Source organism: Sinocyclocheilus grahami, unplaced genomic scaffold (genome assembly GCF_001515645.1).
Source record: "Sinocyclocheilus grahami isolate Dianchi unplaced genomic scaffold, SAMN03320097.WGS_v1.1 scaffold397.1, whole genome shotgun sequence".
NCBI classification, from domain to species: domain Eukaryota; kingdom Metazoa; phylum Chordata; class Actinopteri; order Cypriniformes; family Cyprinidae; genus Sinocyclocheilus; species Sinocyclocheilus grahami.
In genome coordinates this window covers 410,717-431,324 of record NW_015505576.1, presented here as the reverse complement: position 1 = coordinate 431,324, position 20,608 = coordinate 410,717, and the positions used below count along the sequence as shown (strand labels likewise).

The 20,608-nt window shown below is 34.1% G+C and overlaps 1 protein-coding gene across 5 annotated transcripts in view; it reads right to left on the bottom strand.

Annotated features, from left to right (window-relative positions):
- Positions 1 to 20,608, bottom strand: part of LOC107550403 (dystrobrevin beta-like) — a 44,287-nt gene that overhangs the window by 9,551 nt on the left and 14,128 nt on the right. The window contains exons 3-20 of one of the 5 annotated variants that reach the window (XM_016231667.1): positions 19,478 to 19,542; positions 19,314 to 19,394; positions 18,297 to 18,510; positions 17,807 to 17,892; positions 17,337 to 17,491; positions 12,950 to 13,052; positions 12,620 to 12,786; positions 11,566 to 11,690; positions 9,816 to 9,887; positions 8,121 to 8,207; positions 7,954 to 8,044; positions 7,618 to 7,691; positions 7,390 to 7,503; positions 6,110 to 6,206; positions 5,797 to 5,817; positions 2,878 to 3,049; positions 2,440 to 2,529; positions 1,302 to 1,355 (exon numbers count right to left, since the gene is read on the bottom strand). In XM_016231667.1, coding sequence (XP_016087153.1) covers positions 1,302 to 1,355; positions 2,440 to 2,529; positions 2,878 to 3,049; positions 5,797 to 5,817; positions 6,110 to 6,206; positions 7,390 to 7,503; positions 7,618 to 7,691; positions 7,954 to 8,044; positions 8,121 to 8,207; positions 9,816 to 9,887; positions 11,566 to 11,690; positions 12,620 to 12,786; positions 12,950 to 13,052; positions 17,337 to 17,491; positions 17,807 to 17,892; positions 18,297 to 18,510; positions 19,314 to 19,394; positions 19,478 to 19,541 — 1,867 coding nt within the window. In that variant the 5' untranslated portion in view covers position 19,542. Of the gene's footprint in view, positions 1 to 1,301; positions 1,356 to 2,439; positions 2,530 to 2,877; positions 3,050 to 5,796; positions 5,818 to 6,109; positions 6,207 to 7,389; positions 7,504 to 7,617; positions 7,692 to 7,953; positions 8,045 to 8,120; positions 8,208 to 9,815; positions 9,888 to 11,565; positions 11,691 to 12,619; positions 12,787 to 12,949; positions 13,053 to 14,225; positions 14,381 to 14,695; positions 14,782 to 15,185; positions 15,400 to 16,202; positions 16,284 to 16,366; positions 16,441 to 17,336; positions 17,492 to 17,806; positions 17,893 to 18,296; positions 18,511 to 19,313; positions 19,395 to 19,477; positions 19,543 to 20,608 lie in introns of those variants that run through there. The other 4 variants (XM_016231669.1, XM_016231668.1, XM_016231670.1 and 1 more) reach the window with 4 other exon arrangements.

The window sequence follows — 20,608 nt, the reverse complement described above, 5'->3', positions numbered from 1 at the left end:
TATATATATATATAAAATTACTTTTATTCATCAAGGATGCATTAAATTGGTCAAAACTGACAGTAAAGATATTTATAATCTTACAAAATATTCCTATATCAAATTAATGCTGTTCTTTTAAACCTTCTATTTCTTTTTAAAGAATCCTGAAAAAAAAGTGTCATGGTTTCCGCAAAACTATTAAGCAGCATAACTGTTTTCAACATTGATAATAATCAGAAATGTTTCTTGAGCAGCAAATCAACATATTAAAATGATTTCTGAAGGATCATGTGACACTGAAGACTGGAGTCATGATTCTGAAAATTCAGCTTTGCATCACATGAATAAATTACATGTTAACATATATTCAAATAGAAAACAGCTATTTTAAATTGTAATAATATTTCACAGTATTACTATTTTTACTGTATTTTTAGTCAAATAAATGCAGCCTTGGTGAGCATTAGAGACATTTTTAAAAACATTACAAATCTTGAATGGTATGTTTGTGTATAAAATAACAACTGATAATTGAAAAATAGATATTCACAGAAATATCAAGTTTAAAGTCTCTATTAATTTAGCTTGAGATGCTCCAATACAATTTTGTAACTTTTTTTTTTTGTCTTGAGACATTTATTTCAAATTAATGCTTTCAAAATGAAATGAGCCTGCTGATGCAAGATACCGTAAGTATAAGTCATTAGCACATTTTACCAGAGGCCTGTTTTAAGTGCTGCTCTCCAGAAAATATTCACTCAGGAAATGATTCCAGCTACAGCAATTTTGAGCAAACTTCTGCTCAGAGTCTAATTTTGAGTGATGGCATCTGAAACCAGCAGAGAAAGGCCATCAGAAGCAGACCAATAAAACATGAGCGGCGGAGCTGGATGGAGAGATGAATGAACACAGCAAAGAAAGAGAAAGAACGAGTGCTATAATGAAGGTGTTTCCTAGTACGGGTTCGGCTCATAAAGGTTCAGTGCGCAGGACCCCTCTGACCCTACTGGAAGTGTTTAAAAAAAAACATCCAGCACCCCTCCACACACTCGTAAACAGCCTCCTCGTTAATACTAACGAGAAATTAAGCATTAACGAGCCCCCTCAGACAGCGCAGACACACGCCAGAAAGACACACAAACACACACACACACACACACACACCCGCCCCGTAAAACATTATGAGCTTTTGTTGTGTGCAGAGAGGATTAATCTCATGAAATCATTGATGTTCATGTAAGGACACCGACTGAAAGAGGTCTGCATTTAGGAACACAGATGCATTCTGGGAAACGTAGTTCTGATGTGATGGGTTATACCTCTGTCTTTGCCATTCTGCAGCAGTCTCTCATCCTCCTCTCCTCCATCTTCTACTAAAGACAACAGAAGAGAATATATATATATGTTTGTAAACAAAAATAAATAAATTAAGAATCATTATACACTCCAATACAATTTTGTAACAATTTTTTGTCTAGAGACAATTTAAGTGTTGTTACTAAAAAAATTTTTTTTTATATTTATTCTCTAATATTTTAGTTCATAATTTAATACAAATTGTTTTCATTCATTTAAATAAAGCTGAAATAAATAGTAATAGAAAAATAATAATAGTAATTAGATTAAATGAACATTAGAAATGTTGCCTTGGCAACTAACTGAAATAAAATAAGTTTAATTTAGAAAGACTAAAATTACGGAAACTGAAAAATAAAAAACAAAATGGCTGAAAATATAAATATATAAATTTTTTTAAAAAAAAAAATACAAAAGCACCTAACAAATTTACTTAAATGTAAACTAAAGTGGAAATGAAATATAAAAATGAAAGCAAATATTATTAAATATTATAATAGTATATAAATAATACTAAATTAATCATGTCAGCATTATTTTAGTATAATTAAGATACTATCATGGTTTTTATTACGGTTTTACACGTTTTTATTTTTTATTTTTCTGCTTTCATTTTAATTTTAGTTAAATTTTTAGTAATTTTGTTGTATGTTGTTGTAATTTTTAATACATCTATATATTTTATATACATTTTTATTTCAGTTTTAATTATTTAAATAAATCAAGTTAAACTAAATAAGAATGAGAAATGTGTTGGGCATTTAGCAGAAATAACATAATTTTTAAATATATTTTATGTCAGTTATTTCAAGTAAAAACATTTTTTAATGCTTTCACATTTATTTAACTATAATAACCCTGATTCATATACCAAGATATTTACATATCTATATTCAAATGTTACCATAGCACTACAATGTCCAAAATAATTGTTTTGTGTGTATTTACTTTTAAGAAGTTTTGCTAGTTTATTATTATAAATATAGTCCAATTGACAAGGATTATTTGTCTATTTCAAGTAACAGGTGACCTGAAATTCTCACATAATTTCTCTGTCACGGCTGTGAGAACACAACTACCCACAATGCATCATGATCGTACCCGAGTTGAGCTCTTTGACCAGTGAAGACATGGTGTTTGTGATGGAGTCTGCTGCCACCAGGAGATCATTTCGCAGGTTTCTGCGAGGTCCTGTAGGAGCCAAACACAAAGAATGTCCAAATTATGACAATGTTTTGTAGGTTTATTGAGTTAATAAAGGCTAAAAACTTGATAAAATCATTGAATTGTTACACCAACTAACATTTATGAAGTGACATTTCAAAATATTTTGTCTGTCCACAACAAAATAATACCAAAATAACATATTTGATGTTTAATATACAGACTATTTCAGACTAATGAGATGTCAAAATGGGCGGGGCTACCCAGTTCAATCCCCCAACAATCTGAATCATGTGGCCCACAAAAATTCTTGTTGCTCATCAGAAAAAACCCCCCGCAATAGTCTCTGTATTTAGTTGTAAATGAAGATGTTACCCTGAGCAAATGCTTCCTGAACATCTCCACCCACTCCAGCTAAAGAGTCCTGGGGTCCGTGTGTGGGGGTGTGGCCTGCGTGTGTGGGGGTGGAGCCAGAGGAAGGAGAGCGAATGGGCATTGGCACAGAACGAGGGGAGGCATGGCTGGGGGAGGAGCCAGCAGCTTGAGCCTGAAGAGAGAGAATAAAAACTTCATATTGTACAAGATACACCTGCTAAACGTTTCTCCCAGCGCTTAAAACTACTGACAGATTTCACTACGTGTTTACATGTAAACAGCTATTCACATAAAGAAAGCCAAGCTCATGAAATAAGGGAGACTGAGAGAAAAATACAGCTAATGGCAAAGATCATTTAAATTATCTAATTATTTAAAATAATTTCTGAAAACAAAACAAGACACCTGTTAATGGAAAACTTATGTCTTAAAATATGTGCTGCTACTAGGGCTGTCAACATTTTTGTTGAATTTCGAATATTCGTCAAATTGAAAATAAAAAGCCACATTCGAATGCAAAAACGTTGCATTCGAATTTGAGGTGTGCGTTAAGGAGGCAGCCTTATCAGTGGCGCACGAGATGCGATGACGATGTAAGTGTCATTGCATTTTAATGTTTTTCTTAGCCTATCCAGTTGAAGCCACTAGATGCGGCGCTGCTGTGTTGTTAATGACAAATATTGCGGGAAAAGAGAACATCAATGCGGTGAGAAAATCTTGTTTACGTCAAAACTGAAACCAAGCCGTTCTCATAGAACGCATATTTTGCGCATTTTCTAGAGGGACATCTATCACCGTTGCACTCGCAACACAAACGCGCACAAAAGAGCCACATGTTTAGACAGCCATGTAAAATTAATGTAATATTTTGCTCGATGCGCCCTCTTGTGGCCTCAGGAGAGAAGCCAAAAGCTTTTCATCACCCTAACTGAAATTATGCATTTTAAATTAGAACATAATTCGAATTTTGATCATATTTAAGTGCAAAATTCGAATTTAGTTTTTCAGCCATTTTGACAGCCCTAGCTTCTACTACTTCTAACACGTGAAAAGATGCATTGTTATTCTGTGAGAACTTACAGCAGACACTGGAAGTTAAACATGGGGTGGAAAAGAAAGAGATAAATACTTCTAAATGAAAATAAATGAAAAACAATGGAAATGAACTTTCATATAAACAAACGAGAGACACTGAACAATTTCTCTCACATGCACAGAAACTCATACACACACAGCCAGTGCATTTTCATATCCCCATATTCATGTCCTAATACACTGGCTAAAATATTACAAACACCATTTTTAAAGATGGAAATCATATTAGTTATAGTTTTCTCTCGTAATATTACAAATAAGTGAGCATTAGTGTTATTTTAGTATTATTTATATACTATGATAATATAATTTAATATTTTGAATTAGCTTTTATTTTTATATTTTCAGTTTTTAATTTTAATTTTAGTAATTTTATGTTGTAATTTTTATTAGTTACATTCTTAGTAATTTTTATGTGCTTTTCTTATTTTTATTAATTTCAGTTTTTTTATATTTATATTTAATTTTATATTTATTTCAGTTATAGTTTTAGTAATTTTAGCACTTCAGCTTTAACACACAAAACCAGTCATAAGGGTCCATTTTTCGAAATTGAGATTTATACATCATCTGAAAGCTGAATAAATAAGCTTTCCATTTATGTATGTTTGCTAGAATAGGACGATATTTGGCTGAGAAAAATCTGAAAAATCAGGAATCTGAGGGTGCAAAAAAATCAAAAATTTAGAAAATCACCTTTAAAGTTGTCCAAATGAAGTTCTTAGCAATGCATATTACTAATCAAAAATTAAGTTTTAATATATTTACAGTAGTAAATTTACAAAATATTTTCATGGAACATGATCTTTACTTAATATCCTAATGATTTTTGGCATAAAAGAAAAATCAATAATTCTGACCCATACAATGTATTTTTGGCTATTGTTACAAATATACCCCAGCGACTTAACACTGCTTTTGTGGTCCAGGGTCACATATTTATTTCAGTTAGTTGCCAAGGCAACATTTCTAATTTAATTTTTTAAGTACATTTTTTATGTAATATTTATATTTTTGCTTGATTTCACTTAACCTAAACAATTTTGAATGTTTTAATTTTAGTTATCAATAATAACACTGCCGAACATAAGCCGAGTTTTATTTTACTTCATTGGTTTGACTGGATGTTGTTATTTTTGTCATGTATTGCCATGAAATGCACTTAAAATATATGTAAAATATACTCTACACATGGTAGAATACTTCCTGCTAATAATGCAAATAACTGTAATAATCAAAATGTTTCAAAAGCTTTCTTTTGGTTTTAATGAATGATCAGTTTGTACTGTAGGTGTTTTGAAAAATTAAAAAAAGAAAATTTGGTTTTGAGACTTTAGTCTTTGCAACTTCAGGGATCTTATCTATGCACAATCAGCTTGTAACACTCCAAAGAGAAAGGAAAACTTGAAATCGCATCATATGCCCCCTTTAAGTAAGGCCTACATTTTTAGGCCAGCCCAGAATTTCCTGTGGATTTTGACAATAGTAAATTTTAATTTATGGATAAAACAATATCTGTAATTTAAAGATAAATTACACTCGGTCAAGTCAAGTGTGAATTTTGAAGCAACTATGATTTATAAAAGCCTTAGTTACAATACATACATGATTGTTTAATTTGTGAGGCATGTAAACTCACATTATGGCATTGTGATTCTTTAGAAACTTGCTAGCAACTTTTAAGAGCAATATGAGATCAATGCTGTAGAACCTTATAACCGTTCTATTTATCGACATATTTATTTATGTAAGTGAACTTTAAATGTGCATTTTATGAAATCACACAGTAATTTCTCTGACATGCAGAGTGGAACACACACTCACAGCTTGTCTCTGCTCCTCATCCTGCAGGAACAGGACAGAGATGGAGGAAAAGAACAGAGGGAGTGAAAAACAGATGACGAGAGCAAGTATTAACACTATAAACTCTAATCCGTAAAGAGAAGAAACAAAAAGTGGAAAACTAGATTAAGTATGTGAGAAAAGACAGCAGCTCAGATGCTAAACGCTAAAGAGAGTGTGGCAGTGACACACAGTGCCTCCAGTGGCAGAAATATTACAATGCACTAGAAAGTCTCAGTAGTTAAAGAGTGTGTCCTGTTGTCTTGTCTCGTCTTGCTCTGTGTGTCTGGTGTACCTTCAGTAGTTTCATGAGTCCTTCCAGCTGCACCATGAGCTCTCTCCTGCTCTCCTGTAGAGACGACATCCTCTGCTCCAGCTCATCCTTCCTCTGCCTAAAACACACACAAACACAAGCACAGAGCTTAGACCTCTCACAGACACAATGAGCTCTGACAGGATGATGATTATTAGACCCAAACCCTAAACTAAAACCATCTTACAGATTTAAAACACAACATGTTTTGGAAGATTTATTTTTACATTGTGAGAAGTGCTTCAAATTGCCTCTTAAAGTTGGTTTTTGACATATTTGGCATTCATTTGGCAAATATGTTTTAAAAAACGTGAATCTCAAAACTTGCAGAAAAATGAAACACTTTTACACAGTTTCGACAAGTTAAACTGGTCTAATGGGAATCTAATGGGAGAAGTCAAAGAGAATATTGGCAATTAAAAAAAATTAAACAAAGTAAAACTGTCTAGACAAATTATAGTGAAACAAACACGTGTTTTTTTTTAAATCATTAATTCAAATGAATGAATGTATGAATGCTTTATTGTCATTGCAGAAAACACATTTTCTTCCAGTGACTTAGAGGGAGAAATAATTTTATGATATTTACTCAACAGTTGTTTGATGTAAATAATCTTGTAAGTAAATCATCTTTTATAATAATAAATAAAAAGGATGGTAACATTTTACAAGTTATCTTTTGTTAACATTAGTTAAGGAATTAACATGAACTAACAATTACAAATATATTTTTTACAACATTTTTTAACCTTTGTTAATGTTAGTTAATAAAAATACAATTGTTCATGTTAATTCACAGTGCATTAACTAATGTGAACAAATACTTTATTTTTACATGAAAAAAAACATTAGTACATGCTAAAATTTGTTCAATTCAGTTGCTAAGGAAATAAAAAAAACTAAACTAAAACTAAAATGAGAAAAAACTATGTAGACATACTTTAAAAAAATTTATAAAAGGGGGGGGGGTCCGGATAAACCCTATGTTGTAAGGACCAAAGGTCCCCATAAGGATAGCAAAACCTGAAATTTTTCACCTTGTGGAGACATTTTTTTGGTCCCTATGAGGAAAACTGTTTATAAATCATACTAAATTATGTTTTTTTTTAAATGTAAAAACGCAGAAAGTTTTCTGTGAGGGTTGCATTTAGGGTTAAGGAATACAAAATACAGTTTGTACAGTATAAAAATCATTGTCTATGGAAAGTCCCCATAAAACACAAAACCCAACATGCGTGTGTGTGTGTGTGTGTGTGTGGTACCTGAGCTGTCTGAGTTCTGCCAGCAGGGTCGGGTTTTGTTGGACTCTCTCTGGAGTCGGCTGACATGCCTGTTCATGCTCTGCTCGCAAATGCTGGATCTCCTGTAAAATCTCCCTGAAAACACACACAGAATTATCCTTTACACACTCACTGAGACTAAAATCCAAAACCAAAAGCTGGATGTAAATCTTCATGAAAACATCTCCATATGCAACTGTGAGTGAGTACCTGTTCTTGTTCTCCAGCTGCATGATCAGCTCTCTCTGCTGTTTGTTGGTGTTGTAGCTGAAGTCTGAAGGTCTCTGTGATTCACAAAAGCAGCAGGAACAAAGAAATATATTAGTGTTTTACTCCGTGCATTTGCTTAGCTATAGTTTGGAGACAAAACAGTCTCAAAAAGTAAGCTAAATCTGACTTAACGCTTCATAAACGTTTCTTTGGGGGTGAACTTAAAGGTAAAATTGATTCATTAAGTCAATAGAGACTTTTTAATGCAAGGCGGCATCTTGTATGTCTGTAGTGAGCATAATTTGAAAAGAGATAGCAAACGTGTGTGTAACTCACTCCTGTATGTCCAGGATCCGTGGCCAGACGAGAGGCGTAACGAGCGATGAGTCTGTGCTCTTCATCCGTTCGGCTAGGACTGTCTAACGCACTACAAACACACACACACAGAAAACATTATTACATTTACAAAACCCTACATAACCTCAGCTGACACACACACTCACCGTGGGCTGCTCTGGAGTTTATTCACATACGCCGCGATCAGAGCGTGTTCCTCATTCATACGCTGAGCTGTGGCTAGAGTCGGCGGTCTACACACACGCAAACACAAAATTACATTGAATTGCAAATTACAGTTTCAAACAGTTTTTGTATGAGTGGGCTGTACTCTAACACTGCTTAGTCCCTAATTTGTATTAGGGATGCACCTAGGGTCCAAAATTAAGGCTGTTATTTAATTACATAATTTGTTTAATTTTTACAATTTCACTAAATAAACATTTCTTAAAATAATAATAATAATAGTTGGTGTTGTTGTACAAATATATATACTGTAGACTGTATTTAAAAAAACTACACATGAAAATGTAATTAAAATATGTTTTTTAGGTTAAATCCTCCAGCCCTACGCAAAAGTATAATTTGTTTTTTAACAATTTTATTAAAGACCATTTTTTTCCATTCAAGACATGATATTACAGCCAAACCACCATGATGTGATCTTCTATTGCAAACACATTTTACAGAAAGATGAATTGGAAATGATGCTTTTAAGTTAAAACCTGTTATTTTGTCACTTTTTTAATTAAATTGCCTTCCCATATAAAACTATACTATAGTTTTAAAAGACAATATATGCAATGGTTTTGGAGTTTTTTTTATTTTTATTTTTTTACTTTTTTTTCCCCCAGCAGAGTTCGAGTAACAACACCTACCAGTTTTGTTTTATTATATTTAACAGTAAAATGGTAACACTTTACAATAAGGTTCCATTAGTTCATGTTAGTTCATGTATTGACTAACATGAACAAACAATGAACAATGCATTTATTACAGTATCTATTCATCTTTGTTAATGTTAGTTAATGAAAATACAGTCGTTCATTGTTATTTCATGTTAATTCACAGTGCATTAACTAATGTTAACAATCACAACTTTTGATTTTAATAATGCATTAGTAAATGCTAAAATAACATTAAATATAATTAATAAATGCTGTAGTAGTATTGTTCATGTTAACTAAAGTAGTTAACTAACGTTAACTAATGAACCTTATTGTAAAGTGTTACCAGCAAATTATTACACTGCTGTTGAAAAGTGAAATTAAACATTTTGTTTTCCTTGTGAATTATTAATTCATGTATCAGAGTTTTAAAAAATTGCAAGCACAATTTTTAGTTGTTTCCTCATCATTCAGCCCTAAGTAGTAATAGCAGTCACTGTTTTATTATTATATATTTTTTTTAAATGTTAAGTTTCATGGCCTGTAAAAAATATTTATGGCTGGTAATTTTTCACCAGCTATTAGCACGTGTGGTAAAAATGATAGTTTTGGACACTGGAAGCCCTGATATTAAACGTATAATTAATTATTAATTATATTCATGCTCCCAATAACCAATAGATGGCTGATATTATAAATCTAAACTAGATTTATATATATATAAAAAAAAAAAAAAAAAGATAAAATACACTAAATATTAAAATAAATAGTTTGTATTTTTAAAACATTTTACAACATGATTACAGGCATCAAAACATGATGTACAGTATGATATTGTTAAAAATAATAGTTTTAGCTAAATGTTCTAGCTCTAAATTTATGAGTATCGTAACAGACAGATTAAATAAAACTTCTCACACAAAGCACTATAAACTGACTCATCTGAAAGGTCAAAGGTGAAGAGCAGGTGCTCACCTCTTAGTGGGGCTGGGGCCTGCAGACGGGGGCAGAACTGGTTCATTCATGTTTCCTATTGGACGGGGAGGACTAGAGGAAAAAAAGACACAATAAAATGGTTATCTATATGTAACAAAACAACACTACCCTGTATCATATTCGCAATCCAATACTTGTTTCTCACCAATTTTGAGGTGCTGATTTCAAAAATAGTATTTTGCTTGAGCATGTCGCACTTTCTCACAAAATATGATGAATTTAGTAGCTTTTTTGCTTTCGACAACCATTTGTAAGGTGAACAAGTTTTGTATTATCCCTTAATCACCAGAAAAAAACACTATAAAGACATAAAGACATAATTTCCTAAGCCAGGTTACAAATACCTGTTCAATTCTCAGCCTTTGTTCAATTTTTTTCACTCCTTTGCAAAATGCAGGTTAGATGATACATTTTGAATGCTTCTTTTTGTCATTAAAATAGAAACTTTTGACATTTGACTGCTTATGATCATTTGTCTGATTTGTGTTGCTGAAACAAACACACATATATACTAAATATTAACTAATTAAATGATGCGGAGGTCAAATATATCAATTCAAAATTTCCATTACATAATCTTTTTTACAAAATGAGAATGAAGATTTTTCATTCTTAGAAAGAAAAGAAAAAAGAAAGAAAAAAAACTGTGATAGCAAGATATAATTGAACTTGGCACCAGCAAATTATGAAATATTCAGTAATATTAACATTAGCAATATTTTTGCAAATCAGCTGATATTTTTTCAAGATGCAGGGCTGTGTAATATGTAATACCTACATAATTTAATATTTAGTAGTATTTCGTAATATTAGATAATACATGTCTATAAGTATATTAACCAACATTTTGAAGTTTTTCATCATTGTTCATGCATAGCTTCACATTTATTGAGAAACGGGGAATATCTTCAATTTTTAAAATGTGTCATATTTCATTTGTATTTAATTTGTCGCACTGTAGTGAACTACAAAACAACTAAAAGGTGATAAAAGCATATTGAGAAAGGCATCAAAGAAATATTAACTAGTCATAACGCACATTTCCATTACACGTTCATGTACACTTTAACCTGAAATCTTGATTGATGTAAATAAAAGTTCAGACACCTTGAAAACAATCTATACATACTTTCTCTCTCTCTCTCTCACTCACACACACACACACACACACGCATTCGGAATAAATTAAACATTACACTGTTCAACTGACCCAAAGACACACACACACACACACACACACACACCAGTCAGTCATGCAAAACTAAGAGACTGAAGCAACACAGACAGAACAGAGAGAGAGACGAGAGCGGGAATCCTGGTAAAACAGACAGATCGAGACCATTACACTGTTCAACTGACACACACACACACACACACACACACACACACACACCAGTCAGTCATGCAAAACTAAGAGACTGAAGCAACACAGACAGAACAGAGAGAGAGACGAGAGCGGGAATCCTGGTAAAACAGACAGATCGAGAAAAACAGACACCAGAATGAAGACAAAATCATAACTGACCTCTCGTCTGTAAGCAGATAATAAAAGCAAACTCTTTCTCTGTCTGTCTGTCTCTGTCAAGTGATCGTGTCTGACCCTCATCAGTGTGTCCACAGAGACAATGTGATCATGTGATGCTGGGAACCAATAGAAACAATCCCAACAGACAGAGGACTGTGTGTGTGTGTGTGTGTGAGAGAGAGAGAGAGAGAGAGACTGTCTTACACTATATTGGAGAGGTTGAGGGGCTTCTCGGGGTATTCTGGGTAGACAGGGTGGGATGGCTCTCTGCTCGGCACACAGCCCAAGGATTTACTGATGGCATGACCCAGCTTCTTAGCTGGAGATTTCTGGAACAAACACACACAAATATGGAACCAAAACTGAAAACCAAAAGACATTAAATGTTTTCACTTGTATCTTGTTGCACTGTTTTTGGATTAATTAACAGATCCATTTGCATAAAGAAATGCAGACTTAGTGTAGAAGTTTCAATTGGTTTTCCAGCCTGTGTGAAACCTGCACTATATAAAGTACCATGAAAACAACCATAAAAGTTTGGGGTTAGTCAGAATTTTTTTTTTTTTTAAATAAACTCACAAATTTTTTTCAGCAAGGATGCATTAAATTGATCAAAAGTGGCAGTAAATACATTTATAATGTTACAAAAAATATTTCACAAAAATATTAAGCAGCACAAATATTTTCAAAAGAAATGTTTCTTGAGCAGCAAATCAGCATATTAGAATGATTTCTGAAGATCATGTGACACTGAAGACTGGAGTAATGATGCTGAATATTCAGCTTTGCATCACAGGAATAAATTACATTTTAAGATATACTGAAATAGAAAACTGTTCTTTTAAATCATAATCATATTTCACAATATTACTTTTACTGTATTTTTAATCAAACAAATGCAGCCTTGGTGAGTTTTTAAGACTTTTTAAAAATCCCACCGAACCCAAACCTTTGATTGGTAGTGTAGAAATTTTAATTTGCTAAAGAAAACTTTTAGAATTTTATTAACTCCCATGATTTAATTCTTTTTTATTAATTGCCATAAAAAATCCTTGATATTTCCTGGTTTTCCATGTTCATAGATGATGGAAAGTGACATAACTAAATTATTACTGTTTTTAGTGCACTGTTTTATTTATATATATATATATATATATATACATACATATATATATATATATATATGTATGTATATATATATATATATACACACAAATAAATAAAAACGTATGACATGACAACTGTAGCTGATCCTCACCCAGGACGAATGCTCCTTCATCTCGTGCTGGTTGTTGTGGTTTCCGCTTGCATGACCTCGCCAGAAACAGTTCTGACACAGCTGATAATTAAAACACTGCTGACAGCGATAACGGAATCCCACCATGCCCTCCGACCGACAGAAAGAACACGCCACCGGATGATGGACTGAGAAAGAGAGAGATTCAGTGTGTTGGAATATATGAATATTAAACTAAAAAAATGTATCAAATGTTAGGGAATTGTGCAGATTCTAGCTCTGTCATGCCAGCATAAATGAGTCTGAGTAATATGAATAATTTAAGCATATATTATTCAGTGTGTGTGTTACCGTTCTCCACGTTTGCTAGCCGTTGCAGCAGAGGAAGCCAAATGAGACACTGAGGAGAATCTGACATCAGAGTATCCAGAAACATGTTCAGCATCACCTTCTTCTGTTAAACACACACACACACACACAGACTCAAAAACATATTGATGGCAGAACTATGGCACAAAACATGAGTGATGCTTTCCTTGTGCAAAACCTGCTGTTACTAGTCAAGGGTTTTGCTATAGGGTTGCTAAGGTATTCTGAGTGTTAAGGACACTGCTATGCAATTGCTGTGTAGTTGCTAAGATATTCTGAGTGTTTAAAGCACTGTTATGCTGTTGCTATGTGGTTGCTATGGTATTCTGAGCATTTTGGACACTGCTATGCTGTTGCTATGTGGTTGCTAAGGTATTCTCAGTGTTTTGGGAAATGCTATGCTGTTGCTAGGGTGTTGCTATGTGGTTGCTAAGGTATTTCTCAGTGTGTTGGACACTGCTGTGCTGTTGCTTGGGTGTTGCTATGGAATTCGGAGTGTTTAGGACACTACTATGCTATTGCTACATGGCTACTAAGGTATTCTGAGCATTTTGGACTTGCTAGGTTGTTGCTATGGTATTCCCAGTGTTTTGGACACTGTTATGCTATTGCTAAGGTATTCTGAGAGTTTGGGCACTGCTATGTTGTTGCTAAGGTATTCTGAGAGTTTAGGGCCCTGCTGTGCTGTTGCTATGTGGTTGCTAGGGTGTTGCTATGGTATTCTGAGTGTTTAGGACACTACTACGCTGTTGCTACGTGGCTGCTAAGGTATTCTAAGCGTTTAGGACTTGTTTAATGTATTTTTATCAAATTTTTATAACGTTTTAAAATTAGTTTTTCAGTTAAATTATAAATGAAATTCAAGTTCAAGTAAACCGACTGTTACAAAGACAATTATTTAAAAAATCAAGTTCAATTCAAGTTCAATAAATGCATGATCTGGCTTTCCAAAATCAATGAGCGATTGGTTTAAATAACTGTGATCTTTATACTGACCAAAATAATTGTGATTATGATTTTTCCATAATTGAGAACCCTGCACCAGGTTAAAACTGCAAGTTTGATCACTTCATCAGGCTGCATGATTTGAAGTATTATTACTTCATTATTATTTCTGTAGCACAAATGAACGGTCATGCAGTCGAACAGTCAATGCTCTGGGTTTGTCCAGATCACTAACCCTATATAAGCAATCATAGTAAGGTTTAGCAAACACCACAAAGAAGACAAAGAGTGGAAACGTGTGTGAAACGGTTACTTGTTGAGGAAAGCCGGATCTGGCGAAGTGATGCATGTAGCCGAACGACGGCCCCTCAAACACGGCAGTGGGCAGCTTCAGCACCTCCTGCAGGAAGTGGTCAAACTTGGACATCACCATCGCACCATGAGTATCTGATATCTGAGAGAAAATATCTAACACACACACACAAACACAGGTGTTATATAGGCAAAGAAACACGTTAATGAGTATTGATATGCATATAATCATCATCATCCCAGAGCTGAATACTATTGTCTTCTGTAGAGCAGAACTTGAATTTGTCTCATATCTGAAGAAGATCTGAAGAAGTTTGCATCAGTGATTCTGTTATTTTCATGTCTATATTACTGTGAAGCTGCTTTGAAACAATTTGTATTGTATAAAGCACTAAATAAATAAAGGTGACTTGACTTAATTTGATTTGTCCACTAGTAGGCGACACTGCTGAAATCGATGAATGAACTTACAGCGAAGTTTATCAACCAGTTTCCCTCCACACAGCACTGAGAGCATCACTTTCACTGAAAACACCATCAGCCTTCCCTGAGCATCACTGCAAAACACACACAGTTCCACCGTCAAATGAACTGATGATGATTTGCTGATCAAGAAACATTTAAATTAAAATTACATTAAAATTACATTTATGCATTTAGCAGACGTTTTTATCCAAAGCGACTTACAGTGCATTCAGGCTATACATTTTTTATCAGTACGTGTGTTCCCTGGGAATGGAACTCACAAATTTATTATCATTATCAATGTTAAAAACAGTTGTGCTGCTTCATATTTCTGTGGAAACCATGACACATTTTTTCTGAATTCTTTAATGAATAGACAGTTCATAAGAACAGCATTTATTTGAAATAGAAAACTTTTGTAACATTCTAAATGTCTTTAATGTCACTTTTTGATCAGTTCGACCAAATTTCACAAACACAGCACACACACTTTCACCTGTTGTGTGCTGCCACCATGAAGTTGAGCAGCAGGCTGGTGTTGTGCTGGACGTTGATCTGGTGTGTGGTGGGCAGCCGTTTGTTTAGCTGCTGGTAGATGCAGGTGATGATGGTCTCCAGCCGAGCCACGCTGATCTCGGTACAGACGTCCAGCGTGTTCAGACCGTTGTCACGGAACGCCTCGATCATGTTCCACACGTCCACCAGATGCACTGAGAGAGAAAACACATGAAATAGAGGGAATTACATGGGAATAAAACTTACCATGTCAGTCCAGATTACTCCAAATATGATGAAAATAAACATGTAGAACGAAGAACTTACTTTTAAACCTGAAATTGGAACCCAGTGTCATTTTTTATGTACATTACCGTTCAAAAATGTTGGGGTCAGTAAGATTTTTAATGTGTATGAAAGAAGTCTTGTGCTCACCAAGGCTGCATTTATTTGATAAAAAATACAGTAATATTGTGAATAAAAACAAAAAAATATTGCAAGTAATAAAAACAGTAATATTGTAATATATTATTACCATTTAAAATAACGGTGTTCTATGTGAATACATTGTCAAATGTAATTTATTCCTGTGATCAAAGCTGTATTTTCAGCATCATTACTCCAGTCTTCAGTGTCACATGATCCTTCAGAAATCATTCTGATATGCCAATTTGCTGCTCAGGAAATATTTCTTATTATTATCAATGTTGCAAAAAATGTTTTTGTTAGGGTTCTTTGATGAATAGAAACTTCAAAAGAACAGCATTTATTTTAAATATAAATTTTTTTGTAACATTATAAATGTCTGTCACTTTTGATCAATTTTATGCATCATTGCTTAAAAAAAAAATCTTACTGACGCCCAACTTTTGAACAATAGTGTATTTCTGGCTTATCTTGTTACATGTTTCTTACTAGTTTTTCTTTATGCGGAGCTTATTTTCGAACTCGCAAACAACACTGAAAATGCATCTTTTGCAACATTAGTCAGTTGTGTTTTAAAGTGACTGATACTCACGGTTGCATTTCTTCTGAATGAATCTGAGCTTGCAAGCGGTGCGGTATGTGGACAGCTGGATGGTGTCATAATTCTGCGTCTCTGAAGAATCAAAGTCACACAATTATATTCAGATGCACATGCAATAGGGGTCAAAGGTCATGTGGTGGATGGGCGGCACTCACTCATGTCCGTGAAGATCTGCTTCTTGTCGGCCATGACATTCCCCTTCCGTCTCTCCTCTATCATCCTAGAGACACACAGTGAGAAATTAACCATAGCCGGGTGATTACTCAATTAGAAGCACTTTTGAAATCTTGAAACAAATGATTTCTTTCAAACATTTCAAGAACGTAAAACTGTCACATCAAGGCCTTGATCAATGTTCAAGAGGATTTTTGCATAATGTTCTTTTTTCTTGTATTGCAATACAAAAAATGCTTGATGGTAATGCAATGTGATGGTAATGTAATTTTTTGTGTTATTAATATAAATAAAGACATGAATGTTTGCGTAATGATGGTAAAGAAATGTGATAGTAATTTCTTCTTGTATTGTAACAAAAAAGAAAGAAAGAAAAAGAAAGACATGATTTTTTTTTTTATAATGTGTAATTGAGTTTGTTTTTTAACCATACCATGATGGTAATGAAATGTAATCGTGATGGATTTTCTTCTTGTACTGCAACTAAAATAACAATGAATGAATGACTGAATAAATAAAAAAGACATTCATTTTTGCATGTGTGAGGTTTTTTAAAGGGGTCCTATTATGCTTTTTCACTTTTTCAACTTTAGTTAGTCTGTAATGTTGCTGTTTGAGCATAAAAAAGATCTGCAAAGTTACAAAGTTCAAAGTCCACTTCAAAAGGAGAGATTTTATTTAACAGAAATCACTTTTCAAAAACTACAACGAACATCTCATTTGGACTACAACGCATATTTTCCGGGATTTGTGATATCACAAATATCAACGAATGGGACGAGACCTGGTTGAGCTGCACTAGAGAAGGCAACGAGTGTTATCACTATGTCGGACACACTAGCTTTCCCAAGGCAGACGAATTTAGAGTGGTAACAATCATCTGGGTTTAAATCGCGCTCAAATTGATTTGATTTTGACGCAATATTTACACTGAAGCTCGCAGGTGGTTACTTGTTGAGGAAAGCCGGATCTGGCGAAGTGATGCATGTAGCCGAACGACGGCCCCTCAAACACGGCAGTGGGCAGCTTCAGCACCTCCTGCAGGAAGTGGTCAAACTTGGACATCACCATCGCACCATGAGTATCTGATATCTGAGAGAAAATATCTAACACACACACACAAACACAGGTGTTATATAGGCAAAGAAACACGTTAATGAGTATTGATATGCATATAATCATCATCATCCCAGAGCTGAATACTATTGTCTTCTGTAGAGCAGAACTTGAATTTGTCTCATATCTGAAGAAGATCTGAAGAAGTTTGCATCAGTGATTCTGTTATTTTCATGTCTATATTACTGTGAAGCTGCTTTGAAACAATTTGTATTGTATAAAGCACTAAATAAATAAAGGTGACTTGACTTAATTTGATTTGTCCACTAGTAGGCGACACTGCTGAAATCGATGAATGAACTTACAGCGAAGTTTATCAACCAGTTTCCCTCCACACAGCACTGAGAGCATCACTTTCACTGAAAACACCATCAGCCTTCCCTGAGCATCACTGCAAAACACACACAGTTCCACCGTCAAATGAACTGATGATGATTTGCTGATCAAGAAACATTTAAATTAAAATTACATTAAAATTACATTTATGCATTTAGCAGACGTTTTTATCCAAAGCGACTTACAGTGCATTCAGGCTATACATTTTTTATCAGTACGTGTGTTCCCTGGGAATGGAACTCACAAATTTATTATCATTATCAATGTTAAAAACAGTTGTGCTGCTTCATATTTCTGTGGAAACCATGACACATTTTTTCTGAATTCTTTAATGAATAGACAGTTCATAAGAACAGCATTTATTTGAAATAGAAAACTTTTGTAACATTCTAAATGTCTTTAATGTCACTTTTTGATCAGTTCGACCAAATTTCACAAACACAGCACACACACTTTCACCTGTTGTGTGCTGCCACCATGAAGTTGAGCAGCAGGCTGGTGTTGTGCTGGACGTTGATCTGGTGTGTGGTGGGCAGCCGTTTGTTTAGCTGCTGGTAGATGCAGGTGATGATGGTCTCCAGCCGAGCCACGCTGATCTCGGTACAGACGTCCAGCGTGTTCAGACCGTTGTCACGGAACGCCTCGATCATGTTCCACACGTCCACCAGATGCACTGAGAGAGAAAACACATGAAATAGAGGGAATTACATGGGAATAAAACTTACCATGTCAGTCCAGATTACTCCAAATATGATGAAAATAAACATGTAGAACGAAGAACTTACTTTTAAACCTGAAATTGGAACCCAGTGTCATTTTTTATGTACATTACCGTTCAAAAATGTTGGGGTCAGTAAGATTTTTAATGTGTATGAAAGAAGTCTTGTGCTCACCAAGGCTGCATTTATTTGATAAAAAATACAGTAATATTGTGAATAAAAACAAAAAAATATTGCAAGTAATAAAAACAGTAATATTGTAATATATTATTACCATTTAAAATAACGGTGTTCTATGTGAATACATTGTCAAATGTAATTTATTCCTGTGATCAAAGCTGTATTTTCAGCATCATTACTCCAGTCTTCAGTGTCACATGATCCTTCAGAAATCATTCTGATATGCCAATTTGCTGCTCAGGAAATATTTCTTATTATTATCAATGTTGCAAAAAATGTTTTTGTTAGGGTTCTTTGATGAATAGAAACTTCAAAAGAACAGCATTTATTTTAAATATAAATTTTTTTGTAACATTATAAATGTCTGTCACTTTTGATCAATTTTATGCATCATTGCTTAAAAAAAAAATCTTACTGACGCCCAACTTTTGAACAATAGTGTATTTCTGGCTTATCTTGTTACATGTTTCTTACTAGTTTTTCTTTATGCGGAGCTTATTTTCGAACTCGCAAACAACACTGAAAATGCATCTTTTGCAACATTAGTCAGTTGTGTTTTAAAGTGACTGATACTCACGGTTGCATTTCTTCTGAATGAATCTGAGCTTGCAAGCGGTGCGGTATGTGGACAGCTGGATGGTGTCATAATTCTGCGTCTCTGAAGAATCAAAGTCACACAATTATATTCAGATGCACATGCAATAGGGGTCAAAGGTCATGTGGTGGATGGGCGGCACTCACTCATGTCCGTGAAGATCTGCTTCTTGTCGGCCATGACATTCCCCTTCCGTCTCTCCTCTATCATCCTAGAGACACACAGTGAGAAATTAACCATAGCCGGGTGATTACTCAATTAGAAGCACTTTTGAAATCTTGAAACAAATGATTTCTTTCAAACATTTCAAGAACGTAAAACTGTCACATCAAGGCCTTGATCAATGTTCAAGAGGATTTTTGCATAATGTTCTTTTTTCTTGTATTGCAATACAAAAAATGCTTGATGGTAATGCAATGTGATGGTAATGTAATTTTTTGTGTTATTAATATAAATAAAGACATGAATGTTTGCGTAATGATGGTAAAGAAATGTGATAGTAATTTCTTCTTGTATTGTAACAAAAAAGAAAGAAAGAAAAAGAAAGACATGATTTTTTTTTTTATAATGTGTTTGTTTTTTAGTTTTTTAACCATACCATGATGGTAATGAAATGTAATCGTGATGGATTTTCTTCTTGTACTGCAACTAAAGAATGAATGAATGAATGACTGAATAAATAAAAAAGACATTCATTTTTGCATGTGTGAGGTTTTTTAAAGGGGTCCTATTATGCTTTTTCACTTTTTCAACTTTAGTTAGTCTGTAATGTTGCTGTTTGAGCATAAAAAAGATCTGCAAAGTTACAAAGTTCAAAGTCCACTTCAAAAGGAGAGATTTTATTTAACAGAAATCACTTTTCAAAAACTACAACGAACATCTCATTTGGACTACAACGCATATTTTCCGGGATTTGTGATATCACAAATATCAACGAATGGGACGAGACCTGGTTGAGCTGCACTAGAGAAGGCAACGAGTGTTATCACTATGTCGGACACACTAGCTTTCCCAAGGCAGACGAATTTAGAGTGGTAACAATCATCTGGGTTTAAATCGCGCTCAAATTGATTTGATTTTGACGCAATATTTACACTGAAGCTCGCAGGTGGCTATGGTAAGGGGCGTGACATTTCCCGACCAGGCGCCGAGTGCTGCCAATCACAACACACACTGGCCCAGCTAACCAATCACAGCACACACTGGCCCAGCTAACCAATCACAGCACATTTCATATTTCAGAAGGCGGGCCTTCATTTGATACAGGAACTATTCGA